Source organism: Camelus ferus, chromosome 6 (assembly GCF_009834535.1).
Source record: "Camelus ferus isolate YT-003-E chromosome 6, BCGSAC_Cfer_1.0, whole genome shotgun sequence".
Lineage (NCBI taxonomy): Eukaryota > Metazoa > Chordata > Mammalia > Artiodactyla > Camelidae > Camelus > Camelus ferus.
In genome coordinates this window covers 84,521,319-84,545,149 of record NC_045701.1, presented here as the reverse complement: position 1 = coordinate 84,545,149, position 23,831 = coordinate 84,521,319, and the positions used below count along the sequence as shown (strand labels likewise).

At 53.7% G+C, this 23,831-nt stretch overlaps 1 protein-coding gene across 2 annotated transcripts in view; it reads left to right on the top strand.

Moving 5' to 3' along the window:
• ASB2 (ankyrin repeat and SOCS box containing 2) overlaps positions 1-23,831 on the top strand; it is a 39,636-nt gene that overhangs the window by 14,555 nt on the left and 1,250 nt on the right. The window contains exons 3-9 of one of the 2 annotated variants that reach the window (XM_032482556.1): positions 3,126-3,224; positions 6,285-6,451; positions 7,277-7,432; positions 9,512-9,757; positions 12,801-12,972; positions 20,582-21,146; positions 22,064-22,217. In XM_032482556.1, coding sequence (XP_032338447.1) covers positions 3,126-3,224; positions 6,285-6,451; positions 7,277-7,432; positions 9,512-9,757; positions 12,801-12,972; positions 20,582-21,146; positions 22,064-22,217 — 1,559 coding nt within the window. Of the gene's footprint in view, positions 1-3,125; positions 3,225-4,465; positions 4,544-6,284; positions 6,452-7,276; positions 7,433-9,511; positions 9,758-12,800; positions 12,973-20,581; positions 21,147-22,063; positions 22,218-23,831 lie in introns of those variants that run through there. The other variant, XM_032482557.1, reaches the window with a different exon arrangement.

Genomic DNA, 23,831 nt, shown 5'->3' with positions numbered 1-23,831 from the left:
GGCTTCCTGTCTCCAGCCAAGAGGGCAGGGTGGGGCAAGGGAGGGGGAAGTAGTTCTCTAGGAATTTGAGGTCTTGGCATGCAACCACACAACACCAAGGTTACCATATGGGATACTACTCCATCAAAGGCTTTTGTTTGATTTGTTTCATTCTTTTAAATTTATCAAGAGCTTACTGTGTGCCAGGCACTGTGCTCATGACACCTGCGCCTGACATAGGGTTAGTGTGAGGACCAGAGGAGAGAACAGGGGAGGGGTGCTGCCTCGGCGGCGGGCATGGGGAAGACTTTTTCTTGTTAGCTCCTTCCCCTGTTAAGATTCCTGCTTGCCACCTGCGTTCAGCCAGGTCCAGGCCAACTTAACACCCTTCCTGGGGCTGGCCTGGGCTTCTTGTTAACTCAGGGATGACTGAGAAGTTAAGGGGCATTGTTATCACAGCCCTGCTCCCCACTCTCACCCACCCTGCCTGAAGCTGGCACCAGCTGGACTCCAGGACAGGGCCGTTGGGAGCTGGGTGATGGGGACCCACTCCTGACCCCCAACCTGCCCGGCCACACAAAGGACGGGGGCCCTATGGGGGCCCTTTCCAGAGCATGACCTGCGCCCACATCCTGCCAGGTTCCTTTCACCTCTAATGACTCATCCCTGGTGACTCAGAGGGGAAGTGGGGCCTGCAGCCTTGATCAGAAACAGTACGGAACCCAGTCTGGGGCCTGGCCCCCGCTCCAGCTCTAAGCACTCACGCCGCCTGTCCCTAAAGCCCAGTTAACACACCCGATTTCAGAGCGCCTGGTGTGAGTCCTTCTGCCCCTCCCCTGCGGCTCCATCATGGTGTGTGTCCTTGTCCCCCCCACCCCCCCGAACATCTTGAGGATCAGCAAAAAGAAGCATCCCATTGACTCGCATCCCCAGGCCCTCATGCAGGGCATGGGGCCAGCAGGAGCTGGGAAATTCTTGTCAAACAGAACCCTGTCTGTCTGTTTCCTCCTTTGCACGTGGGAGCAATACCCCCTCGGCCTCCATCCAGGTGGCGGGGAGGATGGCAAGGAGGCGATGCCCTGCACCGTCATGAGGGGGTGTCATCGTTGCATGTTGCTGCCACCCCCACCAACCTCACTGTCCCTTTGTTGCTGTTTCTTATGCCATCAGAGATAGGTCCTAGTTTAAGGGTGGTGGGTGGGTTTTAATCAATGCTTATTACCTGGCTAGGAGCAGTCTAAAACAGAATGTGATGGGAGGCCATACACAGACCAATGATGAGAGTGGCTGGAACCCCAGGACCATGTAGAGACAGAAGCCCAGGGCTTTGCCACAACCAAGGTCTAGGGACCCCCCGAGGAGGGCCTGGCCTCAGGCTGCCTTCCACCCTGCCCAGCACGCTCCCCTTTTGAGGACCAGGAGCAAGTGCAGATAATGACCCAGAACCAGGGCTCTCAGGGCTGCGGGAGAGGGGTCCTGGCAGGGGCCCCAGGGATGGGGTCTTAGATCTATACGACATCCTAAGTGTCCATGTGAGTTCATCCCAGTGAAGGCTGCACAGCCACCGCCACCCTGAGGAAACCCCGCGGTCCGGTTCTGCCTCTTCACTTTGCAAAGGAGGAAACTAAGGCACCAAGAGGGGCAGGGGCTTGTTCCCAGCTGCAGGGCCTGTCCGTGTGGCGGCCTTAGAGCCGGAGAGGAGACCAAGCCTCTGGAGGAAGGAGGTATGTCTGAGCCTCGTAGACAGACGGAAGCCTGACTCTGCAGCTGCACGTGACCCTGGGGCAGTTTCCTGCCTCTTGGGGGCTCAGTCCCTCGTCTAGAAAAGGCAGTGGCACTGGCACCCACCCTAGCGCTCATGAGCGGGGACTAACGAGGACACACGAGGGCCCATCGTGACGTTGTGCTAGGCCTAGTGGGCGCTCGGGAGCAGGGAGGGGCGAAGGAAGGTAGAAGGGGACGACACCCATCAAGCGAAGCTGACGAAGGGGGCTGGCGTCCTTCCCATGCCTCTCTGCCCGCTTTCCCTTGTCCCTTTTCCTGGACTTGCTGAGGGTGTCCACAGAACCTGTAGGTCCTCAAGGTCACAGTGCCAGCACCTCCATGGCCCACAGGGTGCTGGTCACCTGCAGCATCGTCCTCCCCAATCCCGCAGGGCACACCCACGCCCCAGAGGGGCAAAGGAGATCAGGCTGGGCCAGTTGGGGTGTCACCGTGCCAGACACCCCAGGGCGGGAAGTGGGGCCAACATAGGCCATATGTTCCGTTCCCACACCAACCCTGACCTATCCAGATCGGTGCAGTGGCCACCATACATTCTTTCACCCCTCCTGTCCTCACATCAGCCCAATGGGATGAGAAAACTGACGATCAGTGAGACAAAATAATGAGCAAATTAATGGTGGACACACGTGCCTGGCCCCCTGCTAAGCACCTTACACCATTCATGCCCTCCCCAGACTAAGGCCAGAGGACTTGCACCTGTTCATGGTCACACCGGCAGAAAGTGCCAGATCCTGGATTTGAACCCCTGTAGGTCTGACTCCATGCCCTGGCCCGGATGACCTTTCTGGTGCATCCTTTTGCTGTAACATTTGTACTGTCTGTTCCCAACCCTGGGATGGCAGGACCCTCTAATGAAGAGCCAGCGAGGTGGGGGTGGGGGCACAGACCTAGCTTGTCTCTCCAGATTTACTCCCCTGGCCCCCTAGCCCCGTGAATCTCTTACCCACCCTGTTGGGACCCCGCCTGGCCCGCCCCAAGACTGAACCCCTTTCATCCTAGGACCTGCTGCTGACCACTTCTCACTGGGTGAAGAATGTCACCTTCCTTCATATCTGCCTCCCGCGTGGTTGGCTGGGGAGGGGGGCGGTGGGGGTGGGGGTGAGGTTAACCTCATTGTTGTCTTATATGGTCATTTAAATCTCCCAGGGCTTCCTCCAAGGGCCAAAAATAATCTGGAGACACAGCAGCTGTGTCCAACACACAGGGAGGACCCGGCCATCTGCTTTGGTTCAGAGCCCTGTGTCTGTCTGTCAGTCTCTCCCCCTCGCTCTCCCTCCATCCTTGTTCCTGCCTCCGGCCATGACCCGCTTCTCCTATGCAGAGTATTTTTCCCTCTTTCACTCCTGCCCTGCACCCTCCAGGTCCACGGTGCCTCCTGAGAGCCATCCGACCTCAGCCCCCAAGGGCCTGTTCCAGGAGGTTATGCAGAAATACAACCGCCGCAAGAACTCACAGCTGGCGTAAGTGACCCCCGGCACGGCCCCCAGACCGTTCAAGCTCACTCTCCTCCCAACTGGGGATGGGGGTGGGAAACAGGCCCACAGCCCCCAGGAAGGGGGGCACTCTAGAGGGACCCCCCCAGGTACACCCCTCCCAGGTGTGTCCCCCTGAGACCCAGCTGCTCCTGCCGAGCTAGGCTTGGTGACACAGACTCCATCCCCAAGGAACTGCCAGCCAGGCTGTGCTTGTGATGAACTCCTCAGTGTCCCCAGAATGGGCTCTGTGTGCTGAGGAGCCCCCTGGGGCTCTGAATCTAGGGACCCAGCAAGAGGGAGATGGGGGAGATGGCCCTAGAACGCCGGAGGCTCCGAGCCGAAGCTCATGAGTCAGGCGCACGGTCTGTCCCGCTTTCCCCCTCACCGTCCCTGTGGGTCCACCCGAGCACATTCGCAATGCCCACACCCACAGGTTTTGTTCTGCTTTGTTGCCTTTACTCATTAAGTGCCAGGTGCTAAACCTCAGAAATAATCCGAGCTGCAGGAGGGGTTCTGTTTGCCTGGCATCAGAGTGCTGGGCTAAGCGTTTCCTTGGAAAACAGCTCTGTGCTCTTTCCTCCTTTGCTCCCCTATATCAACCCGAGAAGCAGCTGAAAGCAAAAGAGGGGGTCCCTGGGCTGAAGCCCCTATTTCCTTGATCAGATGCGTTAAAGAGAGGGGAGGAGGCAATTGGCCAATATTTTGTTTCTCCTTCCCAGCCTTTTTCAAACCCTGCCACCCACCTCTTTCTTGGTGCGGCAGGTGGATTTTGAGTCTGGAAAGGGGAGACCCAGGTTCTGGTCTAGGTGCTGCTGCCACTTCCTGTGCGACTGACTGCCTGTGAGTCGCTGTTCCTCTCTGAGTTTCCTTCCTCTGAGAGAGAAGATTCGAGAGGACAGAGTGGCCTCCAGGGTCCTGTCCAGCTCCTCAGTCTCTGATGGCCTGACAGCCCCAGCAGCTCTCCCCTCCCTCAGGGCGGGCACCCTGGCTGAGCTCATAGAGAGGCCAGCAGCGTGTGTGCCTGAGCGCTCCAGGGTCCTTGCACCACAGATGGACGAAACCCAAGCTGGGAGGCGGGTCCTGAGAATGTTCTCAGGACACCGCACACCCGCCAAGGCCACAAGAACAGCCAGCCCTCCTCCCTTCCACTTCAGCTGGGTCCTGCATGAGACTTTCCAGGGGAGACGGGACACCTACCCCACTGGGGCTTTTCCTGACACCAACAGGGGCTGCTCCTGTCGCTCGTAAGAGGAACTCATCAAGGTGGCAGTGATGGCGTTGATGGGGACTTCAGGGCTTCTCTGGTCAGTTACCCATCGTCCTTTCTGGGTCTGTAACTTAACCGGCATCTGTGCTCTGAAGCTATTAATAACCAGAGAGGCTGAGAGTCAGGAGGAAGTGCCGCTCACGCTGGAGGAAGCAGCTGGGAGCGTAAAGGGGCCGGCCCTCTAGACCTTCAGGGCCTATCCTGGCCCCTGACACAGCCTGCCTCTGGTCTTACCTTCACCATCTGGGAAATGGGACCATGTATGCAGAATGTTCCCCAGGAGTGGACCTGCAGTCGCAGCAGTCATGATTTTCACTGATCCTCCAAGGATAGGGGAAGGCAGCTCAGTGAATGAATGAATGAACAAATGAATGAACAAAGGGGCTCTGAGGAACCAAGCTAAGAAGTTATCATTCACATTAGCTCTGAAATCTTTTTAAACATTCAGAAGTTTTAAATTATGAGGGCTTCAAATTCATTAATCCTTCAAGTGTTTAAGACTTTCAGCATCTAAAAGTTCTGGGGGTGAGAAGGGTCAGGAGCAACAAGGAGGGAGTTGGGAAGACCCCAAAGAGATGCTCACGGTAAAGAGTCCCCCTGTGAGGGGTCTGTGCCTTCATCCCAGAGCTGCTCGAAGCACAAACAGGCTGTGAAGGTGGAGGTGCTTGGTACGTTCTGGAGCACTGTGCTGAAGGAAGGAGTTTAATCATCACTAAAACCTCCCATGGGGTTAGTTATCGACCCCTTTGGAGGCTGGTACTGTAAGCCCAAATCCTCTTGGTAGAAATGGTCTTGGTGTAACAGACGCAGCCACTGAAAGCTACAGGGACAGAGGGGTCCCCTAATGCTCTTTGGACACCAAGAAGCCCTGCTCAAAAGGACCTTTGGTTTCCATCTGTGGAAGCGAATGAGCTTGCCTTGTTTCTAGCAAAGTTTCCCTACATGGCGCCCAACTTGGAGGTAAAGATGTGGAAACACCCCAGGTCCTGGGATGCTCATGGGGGATGGAACATGGACAAGGCCTAATCCACAGCCTCCACATGTATCTCCATAGGTCCGTATGTCCTCCAAATGCTCAAAGGCAGCTATTGGAAAAATTGTTTTGAATGAGATAGAAGTAAAATTCCCAAAGAAACAAGCAAAAGTCTAACAGGGAAGAAGCTGTCTTTTTGGAAATAGGAGGGATGAGGAAGTGAAATAATTTAGGGGGGTTCCTAGATTCTGAATTCTTCCTCCCTCCCCTCCTTCCTTCCATATTCTCTCTCTCTTTCTCTTTCATGCTGCAAATATCTATTGAACACCTATCATGGACCAGCCACTGAACTGGGCTCTGGGAATCAAATCAAAAGGGATAAAAGAAAGACACAAGCCCTGTCTTCTCGGAGCTCACAGTCCAGTGGGAGAGACAGTGAGCAAATGATCATTCAAAGGCACGGAAAGGCCAGTGGTTAGATGAGGGCTTATGACCGGAGGCAGGGAGGGGCTGAGCCAGACAGGCAAGCTGAGGAAGCCGTGATGGGGCTGAGAGCGGGAGAATCCAAGGTCAGGGCTGAGGTCAGGGCGGGGTTCCCAGGGCACGCCCATGTGGGTTAGGAAGGACTATTCTCTTCATTGAGAGGACACGTCTGCAAGGGCTGAGCACCTGTCCCAGAGCAGTGGGGAGAAGCAGGACGGAGTGAGTGCTTTCCCTCTGGGCGAGAGGCCGCCTGGCCCTGCCTGTCCCCCTCCCCTCACCCCCTCCCCAGTCCTGAGGAATGACCCGCTCCTTGCTCTCACAGGCCTGTGGACCCCGTGCTAAAGGCCATCAAGGAAGGTGATGAAGAGGCCTTGAGGGCTATGATCAAGGCGGGGAAGAACCTCGCAGAGCCCAACAACGACGGCTGGCTGCCGCTGCACGAGGCAGCCTACTACGGCCAGCTGGGCTGCCTGAAGGCCCTGCATCGAGGTGAGGTGGTGGGCTCTGGGTGCAGCCAGAGGTGGGAACTGGACTCAAGAGCAGGGCCGCCACCTTTCTGGAGCTTTGCCCACTACAACCATGGAGGGGTGGGGCAGGGCAAAGTTATCACCCCCTTGCAGAGTTAAAGTCTCTGAGTTGGGAGCAGGGAAGTGACTTGTCCCCATCCTGCCCCTCCTGCCACCTCTACAGGCTTCCCAGGACAGGAGAGCCTAATTCCTAGAAAAGGAATGAGGGAGGGCTGACTTTGGGGACAGCCACTGCCAGCTTGTTCCAGAATGTTCCAGGGGCTGATTTGGTATGGAAAATACCGCAGCTGTGCCTGTGCCCCGCCTAGGCTGTCTCAAACAGCTGTGAGACCCTGGGCAAATCATGTCTCCACTCTGAGCCTTGGCTTCCCCCAGGCCAGATGTGGGTGGGTAACACCTGCAGGCAGGAGTTGCCTCTGCCCTCAAGCAGCAGGGACCCCAGGCTGCCTATCATACTCCAGGGCAGAAACAGCTGCATGAGTTCCAGTGGCAGCTGCTGGCAGTGTAAGGGAAAGACAGGATCATGTAGAGAAGGAAGGGGGTCAACCAGGGAAGGCTTCCCAGAGGAAGTGGCATCTGAGCTGGATTAATATGACTGGGAAGCTCAAACAGCCGTGTGAAAGTGACTGAGCACAGGTCCAAGAGGATGAAGGCCGTCTAGCTGGTAAATTCAGGTGAATGCCACACATGTCTGTCCTTGGAAATGGGAGGAAATCGGGACCACTTCTGTGCTGGAGTGGAGGTGGGTATCTTCCTATTCATGAATTTCCTGGTCTGTCCTCCTCAGCATACCCGGCAGTCATCGACCAGCGCACCCTGCAGGAGGAAACGGCCCTTTACCTGGCGACGTGCAGGGGACACCTAGACTGCCTCCAGTCCCTGCTCCAGGCCGGGGCGGAGCCTGACATCTCCAACAAGTCCCGAGAGACACCACTCTACAAAGGTGAGCCCACCGGGGTGAGCTTCCTCGAGGAAGGGTCCAGAAACGAAGTGGGCAATTGGGAGGATTGATTGCAAAGTGTAGGGGGTCTACTTTAAGGAGCAACTGTATGACTTCAGATGTATAACTTATATAATTGAATGTATTCTTGCATGTGTTCAGTCAGCATTTCCCAAGTCCTCCCATGAACCAGGCACGCTAAGGAGCACTGAGAGCTCAGAGATGAAAAGATGGTAGGCATTGACTCACAGACAACCTAACACCACAGTCAGCTACTGACGTTGAAGGGCTTTGCATGAGGTGCCTGGGAGCATAGAAGAACGGCCCTGATGTGGGGGAGGGCTCCCACCAGAGGGAATGCCAGAGCTGAACCTGAACAGGAGGGATTTTCCAGCTGGACAAGAAGAGGGAACAGCATAAGCAAAGGCAAAAAGGCATAAGAGAGAATTTGTACCTCCAGGATGATTGAGAAAACGAAAAACTCCTGGCTTACTCATCATCCAAGGACACTCATTGGCTGCCCTAGTAGTGACTAGAGACAAAATCTGAATAATCATAACAGCTGGTATTTATTGAGTGGTTACTATGTGCCAGGCTCTGTTCTTACTAACCCTCGTACCATCCACATATGAGGTAGGCGCAGCTAGTCTCCCCACTTTACAGATGAGGCCCGAAGGCACAGAGTGCTAAAATGAGGCCCCAGGATCACACAGCCAGCAAGGGGCAGACCTGGGATCTGAACTCAAGGAGCTGGGTGCCAGCACCACACTCAGTGACTACGTGATCAAGTGCCTGGTTCACACCTCCATGCTTAAGCAAACAGCCTGGGTCTTATAAAAATGATAGGGCCTTTACACTTTGAAAAACTATAGAAATCCCCAGTTTCCCAAGTGTCTGGCATCCAGCACCTCGAACATTTCCTAGGCAGCAGGAACCTGGCCCAGTGCAGTCCCACAGTGGACGTGTCTTCCCCAGAACTCAGGTCCACTGGGCACCAGAGCCAAAACCTGAAGATTCAGCTGTCCCAGAGGGAGCTCCCAGGACGCTGGGTGACTCCCAGCTGAAGCCTGGGCCTTGGTTCTACCTGAGCTCCTCTGTGTGCCCAGCACCACACTAGAACCTTCCATTCACTAGCCTCCCACAACATCCTCTCGGGCAGTTTTTGTTATCTCTGCTTCACAGGTAAGGAAGCCAAGGCTTAGAGATGTGGGGAGCTTCACCTGGGGTCCTGTTTGAACCACTACACAGGCAGCACCCCCTTCCTTCTCACCACACTTGACTGACTTGGAGAAGCTTCCAGGGATGGCTAATTTGGACAAACGCCCAGCCTTTCTTGTGATAGCTCCACCAGAGCCAAGGCTGCATTTAGGGTCAAGAGAGCAATGAGGCTTAAAAAAAACGTTGGTTTGAGCAGGTTGAGAATGACTTGAGCTGTACTCAGAAGATATATTTTATTTTATTTATTTATTTATTTATTTATTTATTTATTTATTTATTTATTTATAAGATAAATTTTAGCCCAAACTAAGTGAGTAGCCTTTGAGGAATTGTTTTGAGCAGGAACGTGACCCTGTTTGCCTCCTTTTCTGGCCTCGGCAATGTGGAGGACTGAAGCAGGTAACACTGGAAAGGAAGATGAATTAGGGGCATTCTGGGATCTTCCAGGGGACAGAGACTCCAGACCTAAGTACCTGGATTTGAATCCCAGTTCTGCTACTTATTATCTGTGTGACCTTGGGCAAGTCACTTAACTTGTCTGTACCTCACCTTCCTCATCTGTGAAATGGGATAACATGACATCCATTAAGGGTAGTGGGGAGAACTAAATCAGTTAAATCAGTTCATCATGTAAAGTGCTCAGAACAGAGTGCCTGGCACATAACTGCAAATATTATGCCTGATTAGTATCACTGTGACCCTTAGTTGTGTATCCCAGGGTTAATGCAGGGACTGGGACTTAGCCATTTGTTGAGTGAGTGGCTGGTGAGTGAATGGGTGAATGGACGGACACATAAATGAAGTCTTGGCTGGCCAGGTCCTGCCAGGGGCCCCAATGACTGTCTCGCCTCTCTCTGCGCACAGCCTGTGAGCGCAAGAATGCGGAGGCAGTGAGGCTTCTGGTGCAGTACAACGCGGACACCAACCATCGCTGCAACCGAGGCTGGACAGCCCTGCACGAGTCTGTTTCTCGCAATGACCTGGAGGTCATGGAGATCCTGGTGAGCGGAGGTGCCAAGGTGGAATCCAAGAATGCCTACGGCATAACCCCCTTGTTCGTGGCTGCCCAGAGTGGGCAGATGGAGGCACTGAGGTTCCTGGCCAAACACGGTGAGTGCTAAGGATCCCTAGGTCATGGAGTTCCCAAGGGGCACAGGTGGGAAGGACCCAGAGACGAACTCTAAGGGAAGACAAGTTTAGGTATCATCTTATGGACATACTCTGACTGAGTGATGGTGTCCTCTGAGCGCTGTGTTGAGAAGGATTCCGAGGCTGTGTCTAGGCTCAGCCAGAAACATTTTGAGATCCACCAGTGATGCCTGCAATTAGGCACAAACTTCGAGGGCAGTGGAACACATGCCACATATCTTTAACCTAGCCCAATGTCCCCATTTTACAAATGAGGAATCTAAGGCCCAGAAAAGGGAGGCAACTTGCCCATCTATAGTCACGTAGCAAATTAGCAGTAGAACTAGCCTCCTGACAACCTAACCACTTCTCTTTCCACTGTGTCACACTTTAGGGCCAGAAGGAACCTCAGACAACATTTAGGTCACCTTATCATTTTATAGGCAATGAAACCAAGGACCAGAATAGGAAAGTGATTTGGCCAAGGTTACACAGCAAATTCGTGGCACAGCTGGGATGTGAATGCTGGTCTTTGCACTCTTTGCCTCTGAAAAAAATCTCTGTCCACTTAACGGGACAAAATAAAATAATATTGCCTGCATTATGATGTCCCAGTAACAGAAGACACCAAGACAATGGCAGGTGCTCTTTTGGTTAAAAAGCATTATATTCTGAGCTCCCCCAAGAACACTTTTGGTTTCTTTTCTCCCTCTGTGGGATGTGATTCTTCCACTCAAGCAACAGAGAAACCAGAGGTAAGCCAGACCTTGGTGGAGAGTTGGAATAATTCGTTGAGGACCTGTGCTGTGCCAGACCCTGCGCTAAGCAGGAACACAGAATAGGCCAATGGGGTCTTCTCCCTAGCCTGAAGAAGTAGGTAGTGTCCTCGTGCCTTTCTGTAGATGAGGAGACTGAGGTTCAGAGAGTTTACATGATTGGTCACAGTCAGAGCCTGGATTCCGACCGCGTCCATCTGACTCCAAACTGCATGCTCCTTGCACTTCACCACGCGGCCCCAGACCTCGAGAATTTCCATCGTGGGACTTGGCCCGGAGAACCATCCACTTACTCAGCACGTGCCTGAGCCCTGGGGAAAACAGACCCAAGGCAGTTCCTTGCCGCCGGGGACAAATCTGCACTGACTAGTCTGAGAACAAAGGGGCACAGGCAGGGTCCCGGGAGCCAGGCGAGGAGGCTGGGCAAAGGGCAGGGTGCTCAGCGGGCGAGGGGAACCGGCGAGCCCTGAACATCTGCCCAGCTCTCCTGCTGATGCTCTGAGTCAGGGTCTGTTCCCATTGTGGGCTGAGTCCATTTTAAAATCCAAATATTTTTCTTGTGTGAGCAGGCGGCTTTGCTGGCGGGGTCCAGGCTTCCAGGGAGCCTGACTTTGGAGCTCGGCAATGTCAGAGCCGCTCGCCGACTCTCCCTCCAGAGGGGAGGCAGAACCAGCCCCTGCGCCTTGGCCCCTCCATCCTGGAGAACTGACGTGTGCCCCAGCACCCTCCCTGCGCCAGGCACTGGGCAAGGAGATTGTCTTAGCCCATTTGGGCTGCTATCACAGAATACCACAGACAGGTGAATTACAGACAACAGAGTTTAATTCTCACAGTTCCAGAGGCCGGGAAGTCCCAGATCAAGGAGCCAGCAGGCTTGGCGTCGCACGGGAGCCTGTTCTTACTTCCTGGACAGCCACCTCCTTCCTGTGTCCTCACACACGGTGGAAGGGACGAGGGGGCACTCTTACTGGGGCACTAATCCCATTCATGAGGGCTTCACCCCTATGACCTAATCACCTCCCAAAGGCCCCACCTCCTAACACCATCAGACTAGGAATTAGGTTCCATATGAATGTTCAGAGGACACAAACATTCACTCTAGCAGATACTTACTTACATTATCTTATTTACTCCCCACAGTCACCCTGGTTGGTAGGTACTATTATTCCTGGTCAATAGATGAGAAAACTGAAGTTCTTCAAGGCTGCCTGAGGCCACTGAGCTTGTAAAACATGAAACAGAAACTTCAACTAGTTCTTGTCTATCACAAAAGCCTGTGTTCTTTCCGCTAGACCAGAAATCAGTCATCAGATATTCAAAATTACCAGAAAGCCTGTGACAAGCAAGATGCCCAGAGAGAGGGGAACTGTGGTTAACAGATGGTCTTGATTTCAGCCCTTGCTGACACTTCACTACTGTGTCAGTTCTATTTCCTTCCAGAACAGAAAGGGACTGGCGAACAGGCTGCATCTCTCTGTGCAGAGAAACCCATGCGTCCTCTTCATCACCAGGAGTTGGAGAAGATGTAGAATTCGAGGCTGAAGGGAGACTGTCACCAGGCTTGATTCCTCCTCCTGTCAGCACAGAGTAGTGTTTGCTTCAGAGGAGACAGGAAGTAATTCCTCTCTCATTCCTTGAAATGGAAGACGGAAAAGAGCAAATCCCAATTAATAAAAAATTAGCGTGACTGGGGGTTTTCTTTCTGAGGAGGCTCTGTGCCCTCCTGGAGTTGGGAAGGCCCTCCTCCGGGCAGGATCTGAATCGTTTTAGGTAGAATGAGTGTTGAGAGCATGGTCTCTGCCATCAGACCATCTGCTGCGGCTTCTGCCGTCAGACCATCTGGGTGCAAGTTTTGGCTCTTCCCTTGAGAGCTGGGGGCACTGGGGCAAGTTGCAGAGGTCCCCTGTGCGTCAGTGTCCTTGTCTGTGGCATGGAGATAAAAGTAGTTACTGACTGCATGAGGTTACGATACGTTGTGGATTCAAAGAGAGAGCGCACACAGAGCCCGGTGCCCAGGCCACAGTAAGTGTTCAGTAAATCTCGGCATCATCACCGCGGCTCTTAGGCTCTGAGAGGCCTCTGCTCAGGCTGGCGGGCCCGGGGGCTGGATGTGGCAGGAAGGAGCCGGGGGTCCTCTAGGTGGTCCAGTGTGTCTCAGTGCTTAGCCCAGCGGTGCCCAGCCGGAGGTGGGCGTTACCTCTAGGGCAGTGCCCGGCGGATCACTCACTGATCTGCCTCTCCTCCGCCAGGCGCTGACATCAACACACAGGCCAGCGACAGCGCGTCCGCCCTCTACGAGGCCTGCAAGAACGAACACGAGGAGGTGGTGGAGTTCCTGCTGTCGCAGGGGGCCGACGCCAACAAGACCAACAAGGACGGCTTGCTCCCGCTGCACATCGCCTCCAAGAAGGGCAACTACAGGTCAGCGCAGGTCCCGCCCCCGCGGCCCGCGGCTCCTCCCCGCCCCGCCCATTCCTCCGGATGCCCCGCCCATTCCTCCGGATGCCCCGCCCACAGGGTTAGGAAGGCGCGAGAGAGGGTCAGAGTGGAGGGCACATTTTAGGTGGAAAAGTGGAAAACCACTCAGCAGTTAGCAAACTAGAGTGAACGCTTACAACAGCAGCAGCAACAATAATAATAGCAAACACCTTTGTGGTGCTTACCAGCACTTTACATTATAAACGTGTTTAATCCTTTTAACAACTCTAGTTTTCATAATTCTTTTAACAGATAGACTGAGGCAGCTAGTATTATCTTCATTTTTTTTTAAATGAGGAAGCTAAGACACAGAGAGGTTGACTGACTTACCCAAGGTCACTCAGCTTGTAAATGACAGGAACTCACCTGTTCCAAGCGTCACATCTGGTGGATTCCATGCAGGATGTCAACTATCAGTCTGCACTAGTGGATATTTCTGTTGAAGATGCAACGATAACCTCTCAGGCAGTTAGCAAGTATGCAGGGGATACCTACACTAATACAAACAGTATCAATGATAATAGTTTTTATTGAGCACTTACTACGTGCTGGGTTCTTTGAACAAGATGAGAGAAGCTTAAGTTCTCAGGGAGCAATCTGGTGGGAGGCAAGATGGCCCCCCACACACACACACATGCACATGAATTCATGACAAATGAAAGAGCATGAAGAGCTAAGCTCCATGATGGTCCTAGAGGGGAGAGACCAGCGTGGGCTGGAGCAGGGGTGTCTGGAGCTCGCTTATACAGCTCACGTGAGCCGACTGATCCACTGGTGGTCTGAAATTGCCCATGCGGAGAGTATTTACACCATGGACATTGGTGGCTGTTAGAAATCAGAGCCACCTTCCCCCCAGAGAGCCAGTTATTAAACCTCCACCAGCACCACCACCAGCTGGAGGGTCAGGGAAGACCCGGCCAGCAGGCGGAACTCCAGCTGCCCCTGATGGATGCACAGGCCCAGTAATTTCCACTTGACCAGCATTCCCCAAACTTTGAGCTTTCCCAGACTTTCTTCCTGATTTCAGATTTCTATAGCCTCATTTCTTAGTATTTACCTTTAAAGACATTTTTAATTTAAAATGAATTTATTTTCAAAAGGAAGTGTTTATCACACAATTAAATCGTTAAATGTACCCATTTACAACTAATAAAAAAAAAAAAAAACTTCTCACCTAAAATCCCATCTTGGGTAACCCAGATGACACACTTTGGGAAAGGCAGCCCTGTCCTCAGCAGGGAGAAGGCTGTGCAGGCTGGGGGGAGGGAGTTGTCTCCGCTAAGGCAGAGGAAAACGGGGTGGGAGTGACATACCAGAGAATGGACACACTAGGAGACAGAGCTGGTCTTCAGGGCCCCAGGCCCTGCTTGGCAGGCTGCCCCACAAATGACCAACCAAGGATGCCCCCCTGCCACATGCATGCACAGAGACCCCGCCTCCTCTGGACCTCTCTGTGAGGCAGACAGATGTGGGTCTGAATTCTTGCTAAGGCCTTGGGGAAGCTGCTTGACCTTTCTGAGCCTCAGTTACTTCTGTAAAATGTGACGTAGTTGTACCTGCCTTGGGGGCTGTTGTGTGGACTGGTGAAATGGATACATGTGGCTTTAGAATGGAAATAAAGCCCCCCGCAGAGCACCTGGCACACAGTAGGTGCTCACTGGGTCTGTGTTCTCTTACGTAGGGAGGGTCCATTCTATCATCTTTCAGTTAAGCCAGTGGAGGGACAAAGGCAGCTCAGGTCAGGCAGAGGTGATGGGCAAAATGGCATCCTTCTCTTTAGCTCCAGAAAGATTCAGCATCAGTCAACAAACATGGGTTACCTTAGCCTGACTCCAGAGACCTCCAGAGGGAAAGAGAGGGAAGGGTTGGTCCTTCGAAATCTCCTGGCCCACCGGCTCCCCACACTTGGCTGGACCACACAGTAACTTTGGGCTATTTTTTAAATGACGCATCCCAGACACATGGAACCAGAATCTCCAGGAGAGGGGAGTTCAGTCTTCTATCTTTGAAAAGCTCTGAGCCAACCAGATACAGCCCAGCCAATTCTTTAGGGGAACCACTGATTTAGTCCAAGCCTGATTTTGCAGAGGAGGGACCTGAGGCCAGAGATGGGAAGTGGCTTGCCAGAGAGTGGCTGAGCTGAGATTGTCAGCTGGCATCCTTCAGTCACACCCGGATGCCTTCAGGTGGACTCAGATGTTGTTAGTCTGGCTCCAGCTGGTGGGGAGTTTGAAGGAGCACTGGGTGTGCCTAAGGACAGCCAGGGAACAAGGCTGGTTCTCTCTGGAACCACCTATGTGTATGATTTATGTTCCCCTAAAGTCTTCTCCTTTGGAACTGTGCTGACTCCCAAAGCTATTTCCCCAGTTACTCACTCCATTTCCAGACCCCATTTCCCCCTGCGCCCCAAGACAGAGGGGCCAGGCCACCTTTGAGGGCTGCCTTACAGAGGGTTAAAGCCAGGTTCCCAGCAGTTTGTGCCACCTGGCAGAGCCGTGGCCAGGCAAGCCCCCAGAGCTGCACTCATTCCCTGGGCATAAGGCACGTGCCATGTGGCCCTCTCCACACTGTCTCCACTTCGCTGCTTGGGGATTTGCTGTGACATTCTGTAGGCCTTCCACACTCAGCCACCAGCCAGAACACCCTGCCCGTCCGCAGCACGGAAAGTGGCTCCAGCAGCTGGTCTCAGTGTTCGCCAGATGGTACCTTCTCTTTGCACATTTAACTGGAGGGCGTGACATTTGGGCGTGGCTGAGAATGGAGCCCCCAAGATCTCAAAGTCTTAGGCACCTCCAAGGCACACTTTTTCTTATTTTTCATTTCCAGTTTAGCAAAGACACCTTCTGAGATTAAAACTCAACACCAAAGTTAGATTTATTAAGAAACAGTTTGTAATAACAAGAGCAGTTACCCCAAGTTTCCTTTAAACTGAATTCCTAATAGCACTGAAACCAGTGGTCCTCAACCTTGGCCACACACGGGAACGCCCGGGGAGCTCACAACCCTGAGCCTTGGGCCTCACCCTCAGAGATTTCACTGGAAGCAGACTGGGTTGAGGCTGGGGCCGCAGGATTTCTAGAAGCAGCCCAGATGGTTTAACCATGCATTCCAATAGAGACCCAGTATCTTAGAGTCGATTTTGTGGCTGACCTTGTGATACAGACTTGCATTTTGAGCCTTACTTCTGACCCCTTTGTTTTTAAATATTCTTCCTCTTTTACTTCTAATTTATATTACCTTTGCAAGTCACTTAAAACCCTTTCCAGGAAAAGGCAAAGTAGAAAGCATTGAATACGTTAAATTAGAATGCACTTTATGCAGCATATTCACAAGCAAGTTAGCATCCCTGTTAATTAAAAGGGAAACTGAGGCTCAGAGCTCAAGGCCTCCCAGAAAGTAAGAGAACAGGCCCCTTGACCCAACCTCATCCCCTCCAGGAAACTGACTATTGCTTGTATCTTGTGGAGGAAAATGATGAAGGTTTGCATCAAAGTTTCTCAAGACAAGAAGCACGGATTACCTGCCGCAGACTCCTGGGCCTCTCCCCAGATCTGCTGAATCAGCCCTGGGTGGCAGAGCCCAGGAATCTGCATTTCTAGGACTCTCTCAGGGATTCTGAGTTGCACAGGGATTTCGAGCCAGCAGTTTGCATCCTCAGCAAGCTCCACTCTCTCTCTGGGGAGAGGGAGCCCTAGAGAGCCCTAGAGACGCTCGGCGCAGCAAGTGGTGCGGATCTGCCATGGCCGAGCTCTTCTTCCTCCTTCATGGAGGAACTGCTCCCCTGCTCCAGCTCCCGGGGAAAAGCGGCAGACTTTACTCACGGGCAGGAGTCCCACTGTGCCCTTCGGAAGATCCTCAGGCAGATTCTCCACTGGTGGAGACTTTTCTCACTCCACCTGGGCCCAGAGAAGAGGTAATCCTCGCAACACACACACACACACACACACACACACACACACGCCCAGGGTGACACAGTGCGGCCCAGTGGTATTGGGAACCGAGCCATTTGTGGGCGGCTGGTTCCCTTGTGAAAGTCAAGTCCACAGTCAAATCTACGCTGAACGCTGGCAAAGGTCACACCACCGTGACCCGGTGACCCAGAAGGCCTCCGTGTTTGGTGCAGCAGGGGCAGTGCAATGCAGTCACCGAGGCATTCAAGATACCAATAGCATCTCGTATCGAGGGCCTACTATGTGCTGAGCAGCTTAATGTGTAAGACCTCATATTATCCTGAGAAGCAGCTTCAGTGAAAGATAGTGTTAAATTGTGTTTTGTACCCTGGGCATAGCAATCCCACTTTGTTGCGTTATCATGGAGAGTAAATGAGATAAAGTGCTTGCTCATAGGATCCTTTCCAGGATTAAATGAAGTAAACACGCAAAGCATTTTGAACAATTCCTGGCACATAGCAAGCGCTCAGAGATGTTATGGTAATGATTATCCAGGAGGGTGAAGTGCTCACAGTTATGCACAGGGACTCAGTAAAGCATAGGTAGCTGTCAGCAGCAGCAGCGTCACTCTTGTTATGAGTCATTGCCCCTCTGTTGTAGATGTGGTTCAGCAAGGTTCAGTGACTTGCCTGAGATGGCCGAGCACTGACAGGCAGGGCTGGTAGTGTAACTCAGGTCCGCTGCCCATGTGGGACCCCGCACTGCTAAGGATAGCCTCCTTTGGCTCAAAGCTCTCTTCCCTAGTCCCTGCTCCTGGGCTGGGGTTCAGGCAGGGTACCCAAGCAAGGGACAGGCAGCGTGGTAGGGTGGCAGCCTTTGAGAAACTGGAATCCTGGGCAGGGACAGGGAGGGTGGGATTCAGTTCTGGTGGGTCCCAGGAACAAGGCAACGGTTCAGTTATTGGGACTGAGTTCTAAGGTCACCTGCTGAGCTGCTGTCCTGGGCTTTCTTGGAATAGCTCTGAGCTGGACCTGCTCTGGTCCCAGAGCCTGAACTGGTGGGTGCAACCCCTGTGCCAGGAAAAGGAGAAGAGAGGGACAGGGCGCTGGGCCTCCCAGACACCAAATGTTCTACCAGGCAACGGGCACCTTTGTTCTCTTCTTAAGGTGCACTTTAAGCACCTGTGGTTCCAGGACCTGCCTGTGGGAGAAGTGGGAAGGTCCCAACCTGTCTTGTGGGGTCTTCCCCTCATCCTCCCTCCTTCCATCTCACAAAATGGGCTGGGGGAGAAAAGTGATGATATGCAGTGGGGCCACCAACACTCCCCAGGCCTGGGGGACTGGGGGAGCACAGAAAGCCCTGGCCCCGGGTGGTCTGGACCCTGCATTCTGCCCTGGTTTTGCCATCCACCTCCAGTCCAACCTCACTGTCTCTCCCACCCCACATCTGGGTCTCAGTTTCACCCTCTGTAAAATGGGAGGCTGGACACACTGATCTCCAGACCCTGTCTGGCATTACACATTTACTTTCAGATTGGCAAAGCCCTACAGAAGCGGACAACAGTTAGATGATTTCACTGTGTCATGAAGACAAGGCTTTTGGGACTCCAGGCAGCGTCCAGTCGTGTTCCCACATTCCTGCCACTTTCCCTTGGCTCGGCAGGGGACTGCTGGAGACCAGCTGTGACCTGCCAGAGATACCAGCCCATCTGGCCAGCGGCCCCGGGCAGTCTCTCTTGCTGTTTTTCTCGTGCTTGGGCATGTTACGGCTGTTAGGGAGCATTTGTTGGCGATGGCTACGGTCCAGGGGGAGGCCTCCACCCTGCCTTTGTCCAGCACCTCTACAGAGCAAGGTCAGGCCCCCTGGGCCTGCACAAATAAAAATTAGGAGGCAATTAGCCCCCCTGGGTGTGTGAATTTCCTTTTGAGGTTTTAAAGGCAGATTTTAGGCAAACACAGCGTCACTAACAATAATAATACTTTCCACTGAGGTCCTAATGGGAGGTCCCTGGCATCAGATTTCCAGGAAGCCCGAGTGCCAGGAGGCAGAGAGGCGTGGGAACGGGCCTGGTGGCACCTGCTTGCCCTGCCACAGCCACCTCCTTGGAGCCCACATGGGGCCTTGAGGTCAGCAGAGCTTGAGTGGATTCGTCACTGGAATCATGTCAGTGGCCAGAGCTTGGCAGGTGGCAGGGGTCTAGAGGAAAAGAGCAAACACGAGGGGTCAAGCCCCAGAACAGCTTTATGACCTTTAATTAGTCATTTCATCTCTCTGAGGCCCCTCCATTAAAAAGAAGGCTACAGACCCACTTTGGTTACCCCACAGGGCTACAGTGAAAGTAAAATGGGGCAGGCAAGTTAACACTTTGTAAAGAATGCAAAACCCTGCGACATACCAGCTATAACCCAATTGCTACATAAGAAGTTAGGGGAGTGGTAAAGAGTGTGGCCCTCTTTCTAGGGGGAAATCAGACTACCTGGGTTCAAATCCTGGCTCTATCACCTACTGGCTGTGTGTCCTTGGGCAAGTCACATACCCTCTCTGGGCTTCTGTTTCCTCATATGTAAATGAAGATTATATGAGTACCCACCTTATAGGGTATTGGGAGGATATAATAGATTAATGTAGGTTAAGTGCTGAGAACAGTGCTTGATTTGGCAGGAGAGAGCAGAGTCAGGGCAGGCAAGAATCTCCAGCTTCAGCCCCAGCTGATCGACCCTCTCCAGGCCATGGGCGGGGCAGAAAGCCTGGGAGAGGCTAAAGTCAACCTTCAGGAGAAGAGGTATTGAGACTCACAGGACAGTGACATGGTCACTGAAGGCTGAGTGGGGCCTCGGGCAGGAGTGGTTGGGACCAGACACTTTTGTCCCCTCCTGTCCCAGGACCTGATAGCTCCACCAGGGTCCCTGGGTGGCAAGACAGAGGTGCAGGACAGCTCAGCCCTGGAGTCAGAGGAAGGTGCAATTCCTGGTTTGTGTCTCCCGATGTATGGCCTGGGCAAGTCCCTTAACCTCTCTGAGCATTGATTTTTCTCATCTGAAAAAGTGGGAAGGATGAGATTTACTTCATGGGTTGTTGTAAAGATTAAACCAAATAGTGTTTGCAAAATCTTCAGATGTCTCTTGGCATATAGCGAGCCATTGGATATGGCTGTCCCTGCCCCCCCCCCAAACTCCATCCGACCTAGGCAGGGTAGGATCTAGCTCCAAACTTCACCGTGTGGCTCCACTGCAGGTTTGGGGGTCTTCCAGTCAATCCCTCCAGAGAACTGAGCTGGGGATGTCTTGGTCTGAAATAAATCAGCAAGACATTCCTGAAACTGCAGTCCAGTCTGGCTAAGGTTTTTAAGAACTCAGTCTTTGGAGGCTAAGGATTATGGGTTTGAAGCGTAGCTCCATCCATTACTGACTATGTTATTTAGGGAAGGTGGTTGAAGCTCTCTGAGCCTCAGTTTCCTCTTGTGTGAAACGCACCCACTTGCTCCCCAAGTGGTAATTTTGAGAAGGGCTGTCTCCGCCCCGCCCCCTGCTGGTGGGCCCGCGCCTTTCCACACAGTAGTTAAGAGTGGTGACCGAGCCGGGCCCCTCTGCGCCCCCTGCTGGCCAGTCGGGCCTCGACGTGCGGACCGCCCCGTGACCTGCGCGTGCCCGCCCCGCCCGCAGGATCGTCCAGATGCTGCTGCCGGTGACCAGCCGCACGCGCGTGCGCCGTAGCGGCATCAGCCCGCTGCACCTGGCGGCCGAGCGCAACAACGACGAGGTGCTGGAGGCTCTGCTGGGCGCGCGCTTCGACGTGAACGCGCCGCTGGCACCCGAGCGCGCGCGCCTCTACGAGGACCGGCGCAGCTCCGCGCTCTACTTCGCCGTGATCAACAACAACGTGTACGCCACCGAGCTGCTGCTGCTCGCCGGCGCCGACCCCAACCGCGACGTCATCAACCCCCTGCTAGTGGCCATCCGCCACGGCTGCCTGCGCACCATGCAGCTGCTGCTGGACCACGGCGCCAACATCGACGCCTACATCGCCACGCACCCCACCGCCTTCCCCGCCACCATCATGTTCGCCATGAAGTACCTGTCCCTGCTCAAGTTCCTCATGGACCTCGGCTGCAACGGCGAGCCCTGCTTCTCCTGCCTGTACGGCAACGGCCCGCACCCGCCCCCTCCGCCGCCCTCCAACAGGTTCAACGACGTGCCCGCCTCTGACAAGGCGCCCGGCGTGGTCCAGGTAGGAGGACACGCCCGGGGGAGTGCGGCCGGGGGCCAGCGCGCTCCGGAGGCTGGGGGGACTGGTGGTTCGCTCGCTCCGGGGCAGCGTGGATTACGTTTCGGAGGTAGCAGAAGATGGCAGTTAGCAGGATTCGGAGGCGATGTGGACCAGCGGTTAATACGCTTTGGAGGGAGTGTGAACTGATGCTTAGTCAGTGGACCCCAGTGGTGAGCGCGCTTTAGAAGCAGGAGAACTTAGTGGTTCACACGAACAGTTAAATCCTTTTTTGGGTCCGCTGTTTTGAGGAATTCAAGAAAGGAACAGTGGAGCAGGAGATTGGTGGGGAACTCTGCAAAACTGGGGGTTCATCACCCCCAGCAAACCTACACCTGATATATGATGTTGATTTACCAGAACCGGGGTGGAAGTGAGAGCAGGCTGGTGTAAGGTCAGGTGAGGTGCAGAAAGTTGGTGTCGCAGAGGCAGAGCCTGTCCATGGTGATGACAAAGAGTCTGAACTTAAAATGAAAAGAAAGTCAGAAACACCCTTCTTCTGGAGATACTTATAATGGCTAATGGCCATCATTTATGGGCCATCTACAGTGTGCAAAGAAGTTGATATTATTACCTTACTTTTCACAAAAAAACCCTTGAAGTTGGTGTCATATACCCACTTTCTAGACAAGGAAGTCGAGGCTTAGGGAGGTGATGCAGTTTGCAAGTTGCCCACCTCCCACGTTTGGCAGCAGAGGCCTATGTTGATGAGAGAGGGGTGTGAATCTGGAGAACTGGATTTTACCCTGGGCATGCCCAACAGCTGTCCTCAGACCTGTCCCTTACCCTCACCTGCCTCTGGTTCCCACCTGTAGGATGGGCTTGCTGAGGTGGTGCCCTGGGTCCTGGGCGTCCCAGCACTGGTGTGTGTTCTCTTTCAGTTCTGCGAGATCCTGTCCACCCCGGAGGTGAGCCGCTGGGCAGGGCCCATCATCGACGTCCTCCTGGACTATGTGGGCAACGTGCAGCTCTGCTCACGGCTGAAGGAGCACATTGACAGCTTCGAGGACTGGGCCGTCATCAAGGAGAAGGCAGGTAGGGGCTGTCACTGCTGCCGCTGCTGGCAGGTCACCCTGCCTGACTCAGGCCCAGAACTTGGGGCATGTGACTGTTACTAACATTGATGAGTAGGTACACATGCCCGGTTCCATGCTGTGTGTCACATACAGTGTCTCTGTGACTCCTGGTTTTGTAAATGAGGAGACTCACCCTCAGAGAGACTGTCAATTGGGCAAATGTCTCACCACTAGTTAGTGGCAGAGCTGGGATTCAAACCCAGATTTGACCAACCTCAACATCCCTCCATTAAATCTTTCCAGGAGGTTTCAAGCAGTTCCGGCTCCCTGAGGGGTATCAGGACCTTTAGAGTAAGTTGCCCACGTCTGTGGGTCGCGGAGAAGCAGTGTGGCGCGTAGAGGAGGAAATGCCGGTCTCACACTGTAAAGTGCGTACCTGAGCATTTTGTTTAAAATGCGAGTCTAACTCAGCAGGCCTGGGGCAGGGCCTGAGAGTCTGCATTTCAGCACGCTCCCAGGTGGCGCCAGTACTGCCAGTTCACAGGCCACACTTGGAGCCCGTGCCCCGACTCTGACTCTCCACGTCCCTCCTTGTTCCCTGTGCTCCTTTGAACCCAAGCCTGCTGCAGGATTTTTCATTTGCACAAATGCCTAGGAGCACTTGAATTGAGGCCTTTGATAAAGTGACTGGGCCAGGGACAGGGGGAGGGTGGCACCGACTTGCGCACTCACAGGGGGCAAATGCTTAATCAACGTTCATTGAATTAATGGATTAATTGTTGCTGTCACCGTGATCTTCGGCCACTAGAGGGTGGAGCTGTCCAGGCTTAGATGTCAGCCCCACCTTTCACTGTCCCCTCCTCCCACCCTCCCTGGGAGGGGTAATTTCTTACAACTAAACTGTGTCCCAAGGGGAAAAAAATGCAGAACTCATTAGTGTGCTCAGAACATTTATTAACAGGAAGAACAAATAGTTCTTAACTAATACCGGTTTCTTTAAGCCCACCCTCCATCTGCAGAACATACTCCCACATACTCTTTCATTTAATGCTGTGATGTTGACATCATTGTCCCAGAGACTCTGAAGCCAGCCAGGGTGCCAGCCCAGTGCCAGCCCAGGTGTCCTCTGCCCACCTTTTGCCTTTCCCTCCACAAGCTCAGTCTTCACTCAGTTGAGAAAGGGGCTGAGCTTCCCAGAGGGCAGGCTCTGTCCTAAGCGAGATCAGAGGCCATTGGAAATGTCAGAAATGCAGTGATGGGGCCCCTAGTGAGGCAGCCTGCAGCCGTCTAGCCTCTCTGCCCTCCCCGCACGTTTCCTCTGCCTCCTGATCTTCCCTGGGCAGCGGTGGCCTCCTAGGCTTGGCATCGCCACTTCCCCTGCCTCCCTTCCTCACCTGGAAAATTCCTACCCACCCACCCTGCTCAGATGCGCCATTTGGTGTGGAAGCCTTTCTCGAAAGCCCCTGAGTGGGCCCCCCTGCGTCTCTGGCCCGAGCACAGGGCCAGGCACAGCGAAGGGGTCAGCATGTGTTTGTTGAATGAATGAATGGACAGCATTCTTTGATTCAACAACCATCTACCCCGTTCCCAGGGCTAAAATAAGTTACCCCACTACTAGATGCATCAGGCCCTG